The sequence below is a fragment of the Fistularia commersonii genome, chromosome 31 (genome assembly GCF_037954325.1).
Source record: "Fistularia commersonii isolate RoL2024-O1a breed Wild chromosome 31, RoL_Fcom_v1.0, whole genome shotgun sequence".
NCBI lineage: Eukaryota > Metazoa > Chordata > Actinopteri > Syngnathiformes > Fistulariidae > Fistularia > Fistularia commersonii.
The window spans coordinates 10,560,946-10,574,095 of NC_141314.1; the positions used below are offsets into that span (position 1 = coordinate 10,560,946).

The 13,150-nt window shown below is 47.0% G+C and overlaps 1 protein-coding gene across 7 annotated transcripts in view; it reads left to right on the forward strand.

Moving 5' to 3' along the window:
* gria1a (glutamate receptor, ionotropic, AMPA 1a) overlaps positions 1-13,150 on the forward strand; it is a 75,124-nt gene that overhangs the window by 39,048 nt on the left and 22,926 nt on the right. For all 7 annotated transcript variants that reach the window (XR_015104175.1, XR_015104176.1, XM_086139245.1 and 4 more), the window contains exons 10-11: positions 3,564-3,770; positions 4,503-4,948. Coding sequence is in view for 5 of the 7 variants with exons in the window: in XM_086139245.1 (XP_085995371.1) it covers positions 3,564-3,770; positions 4,503-4,948 (653 nt within the window). In the remaining 2 variants the exon portion in view is untranslated. The remainder of the gene's footprint in view (positions 1-3,563; positions 3,771-4,502; positions 4,949-13,150) is intronic.

The window sequence follows — 13,150 nt, forward strand, 5'->3', positions numbered from 1 at the left end:
ATTCTTAAATGTCAACAGAATTGGGACTAAATGGCAGTAATGGCGTCAGAAAAAAACCGTAACTTTACGCGCCATCCATTTAGCAAATTAAAAGAACAAGACTGGATTCAAGCGTAAAAGTGCGGGGATAAATATTCTTGACAGCGCGGCTGGTATTTGCACTGTGTTCTACCTTTGCTAACTGCAATAGCATGCTGAGGGATGACGGCGGCCGTAATGACCCGCCGCGCGAGACGGTGGAACGCACGCCGCGGAATGCATCGCCGCTTTTAATAAAAACGCACCGCTTGATATCCTCGTTTAACCTGAAGGTTGCAGTTTCCCAAAAGAGCGAAGCCAAAATAACTCTCTCACATAATCTCCTATCAGTGTCCCCTTTCCCGGGAAGATAAATTGGTTCTCTGTCTCAGAACCTAAGAGAAGAGATAAGGTGTGAGCAATTATTGGGCTAGCGACTGAGTTTTTACACCTCGTAACTTTTCGGCGAGTCGCGGCTCGTTGTTTTTGTCGGCGCGTAGGTGTAACTGTGTGCTTCCCCGCAACCTGCGCTCGCAGGCGAGCCTGGCGAAGCAGCAGATCTGGGGGAGTGAAGCAGACCGTGTTTAACGGGACACACTCACCGTCTCCGGGTTGGTTCATAACGCTGTCGTTATTTTCCCTCCGTTAATTGTGGAAAAGCATGGAATACAGAGGTTAAAGTTTGCATAATATTTAGATATTTCCAGGTTCTCCTGCGCGCCGTTCTGCACAGTTGTGATTTCGCGTCCGCGCGTTAAGAGCGACAAAGTTCCCTTCGCGTCGCCTAGCAATGCGTTGGAACCCCTTTTTTGTTATTTTTCGACGGACACGGAGGTTTTTTCTCAAACACACACCCGCAGGACCCTCTACCATATTTTTCAGACGATAAGTCACTTATTTTCATGGTTTGTTTGTTCCTGCGACTTATTCTCAGATGCTTAGACATTAAAATATCTACGGTAATTTCCCATTTTCGTTATTTTCACACTGACAGCCGCGAGAAAGCGCTCTCCTCTTGTACCACGGAAAATTTTAAATTTAAACGTCAACATATAAAGGCAACCGAGAAAGACAAGGGACCCCAAAAGGAAAATCATATCCTGCAGATTACAAGCTGCAAGTAGTGAAATATCCAGCCTAGCGAGCAGCAGAAAGAAAGTTTGCCGTGAGCGTGAAAGGAGTGAGGCATCGGCGAAAAAGCGGTGGATTCTCCAACTGCGATGAAGAAAGCGAAAAAAAAAAAGCTCATCGCGAGTTAAAAGCTGGACGGCTAAAGCTCGAGGAGCAAGTTCACAAACGGATGCTGGAACAACGATCTGCAGGGAGAGGCTCGTCAACGGTGCAGTTACGTCTCCTGGATGACGAATATAAGGACTTTGCGGGAGGATCTTCTCGGTGTTCCTGCTTCATGCTTCGCCACGATGTCCCATAAACAGCAGAACAGGAAGTCGTCGACCTCCGGAGTTGGCAGAGTTGCTCTGAAGTGACACTGATGGATTCAAAATTCAATGGATTCAGAGATTTGGAGTGAGATGGAGAGTTTGGTAAACTTTTCTGATTTGTTGTTTACGCTATGGTTACGTTCACATACCAGACAGCTGTTCTGACTCTTGCTCTGCATTCTGTTGTTACTATTGTTACGACCCTGCGGTTTAGATGTTTAGATGAATATTCAGAGTTCTGCGAGAGAGCGCTGAGACGGAGACGATAAAGCTGAGCCGCTGTTGCTTAATTGCTTTAATTATTCTAAAAAAAATACGGTTTAACCGGCAAACGGTTTAACATTACGTTGGCTGTCACTTGCCTTTCAAGGTCAATGTCTGTTCCTGGTCTCTGATCACATCACATAAATTTCCCCTCCCAAAATGTGACTTATAGTCCAGTGTGACTTTTATATGTTTTCTTCGTCTTCATTCGGCATTTTTTGCCAGGTGCGACTTATAGTCCGGAAAATATTTATACTTTCTGGTACGAGAAGAACGCGATTTCTCATTTCAGAACAACAGAAATATGTGGAAATTAAAAACTCAGACACTGACATCGATGTCGGCGTGATTCGTCGCAAAATCCCCCCAAAAAAGTCTGTCTGATGCGGTGGAGGGTTTTTAAGAAGGCTTACACATGCATCCTCTTGTGGATTTCAACATTTTCCCCGTCTTACCTCTTGGGGTTTGAACCCTGAACTCGCCGTTTCCCCACGGAGATCCTCTTCCAGGTGATTTTTACATGCGTTCACCCACAACTCCTGCACAGAGCAGGGAAAATAAGATAAGTAGAGCGCGTAGAGGGACCTCCTATCCCTCACCCATCTGCAGACCCTGATGATGTAGCCTGGCAGGATATGCTTATCTCAGCGCAACCTTAACACACACCAGCTTGTGGGAATTGTGACCCGTCAGAGGCGGACTTGACTGGAATTCCATACGCGGTGTGTTTTCCTATGAGTAAACCCGAGTCTCGGGTGTCACCGGAGCTATAATTCTTTTGGACACCCCATTAGTGTGAGACGAAAAAATGTTGGTACAGTATAATTAGAGGAGCGAGCAGGCTCCGAGGCAGAGGTCGCCCCAGCTAACTTGTTCACTGTCTACAAGGATGAGACACACACACACACACACACACACACACACACAAGCGCGCTTCAGACCGATTGTCTGTCTAATTCCTTTGCTTACTCGCTGCCTGCTTGGCGTTATCATCGCTCCTTTTGAAGTTGCAAAGACGTCAAAGTGATCCATTTGTGAAGCCTTTGTGTTTGAATTATACCCTATACCTTCCAAGAACCGGACGCATTTAATACCTTGTAATTTCAGGTAATTAGTCTTCATTCAAGGAGAGACAGTGATTTGTGCTTTGAGACGTTTGATTACGAATAAAAAGGGGAAGAGATTGCTGATGAATTCCTCTTGAGCCGAAAGTGCTTCCATAAATATCCTCCACTAAAGTGTAGATTAGCGATGCAAAAATTAACAACATTGCTAAAGCTTTACTGTTAGCTGTAATGCTGTCTTTGCCCAGTTATCATCGACAAATAACCCGTTCCAAAGATTTCTACCCTTGGAGATCCCTGCTACAATTTACAACAGGGGTGGGTTCTCCATGCTCTCCTCGGGTCTATACGGGGTTCCCCGAGTTCCTCCCACGGTCCATAAAACACCCAGGAGGTCGATTGGAGACGCTGAATTGTCCAGACATGTGAATGAGAGGCTGGACGGTTGTGACCCTCACAACCCTGAGTGCAGGATAAGCACTAGAGATGGTGAATAAATGAATGAAAGAATGGTTTCTGTTGCTCCGGATGATTTTCTCCTTATGTACCACTGGAAAATAATACTCGCTGCCGCAGCATTTACCCCGAGTGCGGAAGAGAAAGTGAATAAAGGGGGTGCAGTCATGACGGCAGCCACGTATGAACCGCCTTTGCTTTGAAATGCATGTCAGTGACGAGTCGGTAAAAAAACAGAAACGTACACTAGGTGTTTGCGGCTGATTTTGTCATGCTCGATGTAAGGGTAGCCTAACTCTTTGGCACCTCGCGCCCACAGGAATCCCCGTATGTGATGCTCAAGAAGAACCATGAGCAGCTGGTGGGGAATGACAAGTACGAGGGCTACATCGTGGAGCTGGCCGCCGAGATCGCCAAGCACGTCGGCTATCAGTACAAACTGAAGATCGTCTCAGACGGCAAGTACGGGGCCAGAGATCCCGACTCCAAGATGTGGAATGGCATGGTGGGAGAGCTGGTGTACGGGGTGAGTGTACGACTCCCTAAGCCTCGTGATAGAAAAGAGTCTTTAGATACCTTCATTAGAAGAAGGACCAGTTGTATGTTTTCACTGTTCGCTCTGGAGGAGTTTGTTGTTTTGGTAACTCTTGCACATAAAGAGCCACTCTGGAAAACTGACATACTTCATCCAGCAATTACAAACAACTTTGGAGGGTAACCATGGTGACCACCAGCTCAGACCATATCCGCTTTGGTTTCACTCGTCGAGTAGTACTGTCCAAAGGCTACCCGGATGTGGGAAATACCATCAAATGTATGATTTCACTCGGCAATCTGATGCTAAATGTTACAAATCGTCAACAACTTGTCTGAATGTACGCAACTTAACATTTTGGTGAGGTCACTGGGGATAAACATGTTACTGCAGGTAAAGTATCGGAGACGGTCACATCATCCGACCCGGGTTCAACGGTACTTTTCGATCACGTTTCTCTAAATTCTGGAGTCGTTCGAAGAGTCCTTAATAGCCGTAGTTGCTTCGGTAGAATGCCTCCCGATCCGTCCTCGGTGCCTTTGGGTGCATTAGCACTTGTCGGACCAGGCCGATTTGTATCCGATCACCCAAATTTATGTTAATCCAAGTGTTCAATAATGATTCAATGCATCTGAGGAACATATGTATTTCTTTTAAAGTGGACAAAAAGACGTGCCTGTCAAACCTACCCAACCCTTCTGGCTTCTTTTCATCTCCCCTCAGAAAGCAGACGTGGCCGTGGCTCCTCTGACCATCACCTTGGTCCGTGAAGAAGTCATTGACTTCTCCAAGCCCTTCATGTCACTCGGTATCTCCATCATGATCAAGAAGCCGACCAAGTCCAAACCCGGGGTGTTCTCGTTCCTGGACCCGCTGGCGTATGAGATCTGGATGTGCATAGTGTTTGCCTACATCGGCGTCAGTGTCGTCCTGTTCCTTGTCAGTCGATTCAGCCCGTACGAGTGGCACGCCGAAGACTACGAGGAGGGCGGTGAGCCGCAGAGCCCGACCCAACCCTCCGCCTCCAACGGGCTGCCGCAGGGCCAGGCCGCCGCGCAGCAGAACACCAACCAGCAGAGTCCGGAGCAGACCAACGAGTTCGGCATCTTCAACTCCCTTTGGTTCTCTTTGGGGGCCTTCATGCAACAAGGCTGTGACATCTCGCCGCGGTAAGGAAACAAAACCTTTTCTTTCTTTGGGGCAGACCGTCTTACACTCCCACCGTGTTGCTCGATGACTTTTTTCCCAACTTTTCATAACGAGAGGAAGTTTACAATGACTTCCTGTCAGTAGATCGGTAATCTACCGAATCCCCTGATTCAATCGGTCACTGCCAGCTCTTAAAAGGATATCATGAAGGTTTCTGGCATTGATATTGAGCGCGATGCGTCGGTCTCCACCCCACCCGCGAGAAGTCCTCTCATGAGCTTACGGTACCAAACCATTCTCAAAAGGTCACCAATTAAAAATCTCATTAAGTGTCTGAAATTAGAGGCACATAGTTTGACTCTGTGAGCTTTCCAGAGGGACGAACAGGGGGAGATGAGAGGATAATGTCAGTATCACCGTTGGCCCCGAACCGGCGGCGAGAGACGACACAGTCCTTGAATATCCGCATGGTGTTTGCTTGACGCTGTCTAACGCAGCCTCAGGTGTCGCTGGAAAGACGCTAGCTCACCCGCCTCCTCGGAAATACCTCGAAACCCTGGCCGCGAACCAACGCTCGATGATAGCGGTTGTCGTAATCTCCCAAGACAATGGCATTAACTTCAAAAAGGGAAATCCTAGGGCGTCACGGTGGTGCAGCAACAAGGTGGATTCTGGATTCTGGTCTCCTGGTATCTGCCAATGAATGAATGAGTGGATGAAAGTTGTTTGAATACACACATGTATTCGTTATGAAACAAATGAGTGTAAAACTACAGGCGTCATCCAGAGTGCGAATGCGTTATGTGACAGAAGGACTTGACTTTTCTATTTTCCAATGATGTTAGCATCTTTAAGGGTGTACAAGTCAGTGGTGAGACTTGTACACTGCCATACAGCCATGCTGTATGGCAGGGATGTCAAACGTACGGCCCGCGGGCCGATAGCTGCCCGCCAGAGGGCCCAACCTGGCCCGTGGAATAAATCTACAACTTGAAAACCTGTATGCTTAGTGTGGATGCAGCAGGTTGTTTGATGCCACTGAAAACTAAAAGAAAATGCCCAGACAGAACTGAGGCATAGTGTTGTTGAAACTTGTTTATCATGTATTTTTTTAAGGAACAGTTCATTACATAGAAAGATTTCTATAATATACCTGTTCTTCTTTACACAAAACATCAACACTTTTGGATTTAGTGTTAGTTAAATACACTATGATTTTACTGGTCTGGCTCCCTTGAGCTCCCTCGAACCAAAATGAGTGTGACACCCCTGATGTATGTTCTACAAACACTGACAATCACCAAAAGGCAGGAGGTTGCAGAGATGTTGAGGTTCTCTTTGGAGGCGACCAGGATGGAGAGGATCAGGGATGAGTCCATCAGAGGGACGACACATGGTAGATTTTTTGGAGAGAAGGTCTGAGATGGTCGGGTCACGGACAGAGGAGGGAGAGTCAATGTATTGGTAGACGGATGCTGGAATCGTAGGTCCAGAGGAAGACCAAAGAGAAGATTAATGGACGTGGTGAGAGAGGATATGAAGGTAGTTGGTGTGAGAGAGGAGGATCCAGGGAACAGGGTTAGATGGAGAAGGTGGATTTGCTGTGGAGACCCCTGAAGGAAGAAGCCCAAAGGGGAAGAGGAAGTTAGCATCTTTAACGCCGCCGACCACCATCAGAGTCGATCCTCCTCCGATGAGCTTCGGGAGCCAGATGTCTTTTTCTTGAAACGGAACTCCTCACAGGTCGAGATACAACATCTTGTTCGGAATAGAATAGAACTTTATTAATCCCAAAGGAAATCCTTTTGCCGGAAAAGGATTCAAAACATACACTCAAAACATACTGACATTTTGCCGTCAGGTTTCCTACTTGTAGAATTGGGAGGAGTTCCATAGTTTGATGGCCTTCTGTGGCGTTCTGCGGCGCTCCTCGCCGGTCTCGGTCTACAGCTGAAGGTGCTCTGGTAGGACTTTAGCCCGGCATGCAAGGCGTTGTCCCTGATACCGAGGAGGTTCTTCAGCATCCTCCTCTCAGAGACCAAGTCCAGTTGAACTCCCAGGACGGAGCCGCCCTTCCTGATGAGCTTCTTCAGACGTTGAAAGACCCGAGTGTCCTGAGAAAGACCAGGCGGCTCTGACCTTTCTTGTAGACGGCATCTGTGTTTTCAGTCCGCTCTGGTTTATGGCCTATATGGACGTCCCGGTACTTGTACTCTCCCACATCTGTTCCATCGATGGCGACGGGGTTTGGAAAGGAGTGAAGTAGTGAGCGTGCTCAGTCAACCTAACCCTCGGTGATGGCGGAGGAAATTACAGCAAAGTGCAAGTCTCCATTTTTATATTGCCATCTTGTGACATTTAGGGAATGTAATTTCACTCTGCTTTTACCTTACTCATACATACATCACCAGGGAGGGGGAAAGGCTGCACCTGCAGGACTCTGCTCTGCTTGTAGGTGCTCAGCACCACCTAATGTAGACACCGGACCCGGACTCCCCCATGCCGTCATCTGACATATACTATTTTCTGCCTGGAGACTCAGATGTGCCTCCTACAGGATGGAGCCCGTCGTCCGAATGTTCTCCTCTAACAGCCAAAGAATGCCTCTGCAATAGCTATTGATTTTTGTGCACATCTTCGGATCCCTGCGGTTTCTCTTTGTCTCCGTGTGTGTGTGTGTGTGTGTGTGTGTGTGTGTGTGTGTGCCTGCATTCATGACCGGATGTGTGTATGTATGTGTGTGTGAGAGTGCTTGCTTAATGAACCACATGGGCTTCCATGCATGTTTGTAATTATTATGGCAAGGAAACGGTACCTTCTGCTGCTTGTAGAGGACCAACTCTAATGCTCTTGACCAGGGGTGGGCAATTATTTTGGTTGGCGGCCCAAATACTTATCTTGTAAATTGAACAAGATGAAAATTGCAATTTAAATATCTAAATTTTTTTGTGTTTCGTTTCAACTTTAAATTCATTTTTGACTATATAAATGTACCAACATTATTTTGTATATCGTCTTTAGGGAATTAAACAAAAGGAAAAAAAAGGAGTTTTTAAATTCAATACTGAAGGAAAATACTTATTAAAAAAATAAATAAATTTAAAAAAAAAAAGCAAAACGGGACGGATGTGTAACATTCCCAGATCTGCCCTTGATTTTCCCTGCGGAAATGTTGCTCAGGTGAAAATGCAGGGATGGGTTCACATCCCAAGTGTGCAGCCGCTGTTCAGTGGAACCTAAATGCCAAATAGGGGTCAGAAAAACCTTCATCTCTGAATTATTTTCTTGTAATTTCCCTCCACGGTGACTGCATCCCTGCTTGCAGAGTCCCTGGCAGACCTCGGGACCTCGGGATGTTCTCGCTCGCGTCGCCGTCCGAACGATCACTTCCGCTCCGCGTCTTGAAAACCGCCGCCGTTCCACTCCGGTCACTTCGGCGCTCAAATACTCCCTTCTAAAACTCGGATGACCCAGTTGCTTTATTCTGCACTCGCTGGCACACCGAGGAGCATGTTTGATGCGTCTCTACTCGCATTATGAGCTCGTTATTGTTTGTGTTTTGTCAGATGAAAGCAGCGTTAGTCAGAGCGCTTCCATATTCAGCTATCCGGGGGGTTTTAATCAGCCAGTCGTATCATTTCAGGTCGTCTTCATCAGCCTTCCGTACACTCTAGTTCACACTTTGTGGAGCGTTTGATGAAATATGCGGGCGGATATGGTGGAAAAATGGTGCATCCTTCGGACCCGTCCTGGAGGGACACGTTTCAAGATCAAGTCTTCCAGTTTTCAGCAAAGCTTCGGGCTGAAATGAGGGTCGGCTCTTGTCAAAATTATTTAAAATTGAAAAAAACATCTTCAAGGACGGGCGGCACGGCGGTTTACGTTTCCACCTTTTCCCTTTGGGGTCTCCATGTTCTCACGGTTTCTGCGAGGGGTTCGTCCAACGGAGACCCTGAATTGTCCAGACGTGCGAATAGTGACATTTGTCTCTCTGAGATGAGTCCAGGTGAACCCCGTCTCTCGTCCAATCACAGCCGGGATTTGCAATAAAAGGATGGCGAACAACGAATCAACTTCGTTCAGGCTTAAGGACGACGATTTTGCTTTTCTAGACACTGAAAACATTCTTAATACAGTAAACCCTTGCTTTTAGCGGGGGTTACGTTCCAAAAAGAACCCGTGATAGGCAAAATCCGTGAAGTAGAAACCTTTATTTTTTTTTTTACAATTATTATACAATTAAATACTCTATTATACATCGCTGCTGTCGTCCTAATGTTCTTTTCTTCCTTCTTTATGGAACGAACGGAAGATTCATTAATTCCGTAATGCCGACCTACAGCCGCATAGCTTTTAGCTTCCCTTAGCATGTCCAGAAGTTTAACTTTATCCGCGATAGATAGCATCTTCCGCTGCCTTTCAGGCCCTGATCCAGAACGTTTTGTCAACATTATGGGTTTTAGAGAAACTCGAAATTGCGAGAGAATTTCCACGTACGTCATGTAAATTTGTCAAGCTGTTTTACGTACGTGTACATATTAAACTGCAACGTTATTGACGCACAGGTAGAGAAGAAGCGGAGTGACTTTTTAGCCAATCGGAATGCAGAACACAACGCACCATGCAAATCCGTGAAGTAGCGAAACCGTGAAAAGTAAACAGCGTTATAGCGAGGGATCACTGTAGCTAAAATCCCTTTGGAAAGACTCACAAATTAAAATTAAATGCCCAATACTGGCTGTTTTAAGGGTACTGTGTTATCCTAGTGGAAGTACTTTCGAAGTTACGTCTTCCTTTTTCCGAAAACGGCGGCGCTGAGGCGTCGCCACCGACCCGTCGTCCTGCCTCGTGCGCACAAATAAGGAACAAGGAGCACAATCCATCTCTGCAACATTGGCATAAAGTCCAATATTCTTGTTGAATTTTCTTCCCTGCCAATTCCCGGCGGATCCAGATGGTAGGGAGCCATTTCACCCTCCTGTGTGGATTGGAGATAGTTTATTCTTCTGTGTCCGCGGTAATCCGCCTCCTTTTCTTTTCTGCTGTGGTTGAGTTGCTGTCCTCTGACACGGCGCTGAAGGGTTTTTTAGTCCTTGTCCTCTTTCTCCCCGGGGAGGAGGTCTGTAGGTCACAGCCCATTTGAATGCTATTCTAGTTTAGCCCGTCTTTATTCCATTCAGAGCCTCCGTTTGTCTCCTGCTAATCCTGCTTCGACGGCTGTCCAGGAAAGCGTCGTTTCTCCAACATTTTATCTCACCTCGCTTTTGTTTTTATGGGAATTATTTGTGTTTTAGATGTTAAAAAAAAAAAAAAAAAAAAAAATCTTGTGTTTGGTGGTGCAATAAAACACAACATCAGGGATGTTTAAAAATCTTGATATGAAAGCGCTAATATTGTATTTGTGATTGGCGCTTTGTCATCAGGGAGTCGAAAAGACGCTGCGGTTTAATCAGAGATTTGGCTAATTTGTGGATTTTTTGGGGCTAATGAGCTTCACGCCGTCGAAACATTTAGCCTCGTCGGATCGGGGCGGTGAAATGACCGTGAAATTCCGAGGCCGTTCGGTTCCGACAGCGAAGAAGTCGACTTTAACGGTTTTAGTGCCCAGGAGGAAGAACGGATGGATGGATGAACTTTTCCCTATTTATTATTCATCTTTTTCATCAGCCGTGTAACAGCCACTGTTTGGAAAAAAAAGTATTTTCAGCACGTATTCGTGGATGTTACTGGTATGGATTAAATTAAAGTTTCTGTGGAAATATCTCAAGTTACAACGTGGACGCCTGCGGCTTCTAGACAAAACGTAGATTTATTTAGTTATTTTTGGCGGTGCGGCTTATATTCAGGTGCGGCTTATATTCAGGTGCGCTCAATAGTCCAGAAATTACGGTATTTATTATGTCGTTAGGAGGAATTAATCGTTCAGGATTGGTTCATTCCTTCCTTCCTTCAACATCTCCAGCACCTATCCTGCAGTCAGGGTTGACACTCGCACTCTTGAACATCTGGACCTCCGCGGGGAAAGCGACCTCCTGACAATGATGCGACCTGAAACCGAACATCCTGAAATTCTCGCTCCACGATGGCACCAAGAGGTGGATACAAGTGATCTTCTTGCCGTGTTACTTTTCGGTGCAGATGTTGGTTTTAGGCTCCTCCGCTTGTGACAAAACTCCTCCCGAGCATCTTCGCTCCACCTAATCTCACTGTGGATTTCCCCTCCATCTTCTCCCCCCTCCATCTTGCTCACCGTGTCGGGTTCCCATTTTTAGGGGCGGAGTCACTTGCGTTATTAGAGAGGATTTATCTCGCATTGGGTCCCACCTTTCATCAGCGATGAAAGAAATTCCTATTTGTTCTGCGCAGGTACATTAACCTTGGCGCTCTGCTCATTTGCATCCAGGCAGATCCGAAACTGTTTGTACTGAGGACACGTCCCAGACCGCTTTTACGAACGCCATCTTCATCCCAAAGTTGTGTTATCATACTAGAAATATCCGTGTGAGAAGAAGAAGATCTCTGTTTCCAACGCTGTATGACATAATGTGATTTTTTTTTTTTTTTTTTATTTGGACATCGGTCAGCAGAACCGTAAACATAAAACATGATTGTCTTCGCAAATCCTCACATCCATTTATCAGCGAGCGGCTTTTAGCGTCCAATAAGGAAAGCAAATCAATATATAGAGTCTTATTTTGCCGCGTGCGCCTGAGCGCCGCCGCCGCGCTTTTGTCTACGGTTTGCGAGAACAGAATGTTCTTCAGGTGCGTGAGGCGTCAGAGGAGGAGGCGCCTCGGTCTTCACACTCCTCCATCTCATCAGAGGCAAAAGGCCAGGGAGCGGCGGCGGCGGCGGCGGCGGCGGCGGCCCCACGGCGGCCCTGCTCCCGCTACCGTTAATCAATACGCCTGTTTAATTTCCTCATCTGAGCTCGTGCGTGTGTTTGCCAGCAACGATGTATCGATGTGATACATTTGTGTACAGTGTGTGTGTGTGTGTGTGTGTGTGTGTGTGAGACACTCCCCCGCCCGTGATATTTATTCTCCGCGCCTCCTTGTTTACTGTGCTCTTTCTAAATGTCAGCACTGTCAGTCAGGGCGCCAGTCTGCGCTGGTGGGTCTTCCCTGTGTTTATCTTTGCAGACAGGTGGATTTTTCAAGTGATCCACCTCCCCACCACACACACACACACACACACACACACACACACACACACACTCCTCTAACTGTCCACTCATCTACTTTCTCCTGCACTGTTCTCCCCACCTTCTATTTCCGCATGGTACGACCGAGAATTCATCATGTCACGCTTTTAATCTCCAAACCCCGGCGTTTGCTGGGATGCTAGTTTCTTTTTGTTTTAAATCCACGCATTATTACGGGACGTTTTTTTTGCGCACGTTTCGGCCGCCGTTCCAACCGGATCTTGGATTGTTCAGCCATAGCGTTCATTGGTTTTCATCTGAATGTGTGTGTTAGCCTGTGTGTGTTTGAACCCCTTCCCCTCCCATGAAACAACCGTGTCCTTAAATGAATCAGCCGCCCTCCTTCCCCAGCCGGATGGTCAGCGCCGCCCGCTAACTAGCGGTGTGTGTGATTTATTCCGCCAACCTGGGGAAGATTTGTCTCCCTCAATCCGAGTATTTGTTTTCGTCCGCCGTTATTTACCTTTTTTTCCCGTCGAAATCTCAAAAAGTTTCTCCGCTTCCTGTCAGCGGCTGACAGGGCGACGGCAATAAACGCATGAAGTACGAGCGGCTCCTCCTTCCTTTACAGGATCTTCCTCCCGGAGCCATAAATAAGACTTGTTTTCAACTTCTTGTATGATTGGATGCCAAAAAATGTCCAAAGTGCTTTTTCATGAGCTCGCCAGCAATTGTATTTCAGACGCCGGACCGGCTCGGGAGAAACCGATTTTCAAACTGAAACCTGCAGAAGCTGCATTTTTGTCAAGCATCGCAGTTTAATCGCTTTCGGGCATTGTTTATAATGACGGGGAGACGCGGTGCTGCAGCGGTTTGCGCTTCCGCTTTGTAGAAAAGAAGTTTCCCGGCTGGATTCTCGCCGGCCGGAGTCTCTGTGGGGTTCTCCGGGTTCCTTGCACATGCAGGAGCTTCATCGGAGACCCAAAATTTACCAAATTTGCGAATGAGAAGGTGAATCGTTGCATGCCGGGGTGAACCCCACCATCTCGCTGGGTTAGGCTCCACCCCCTCACGGCCC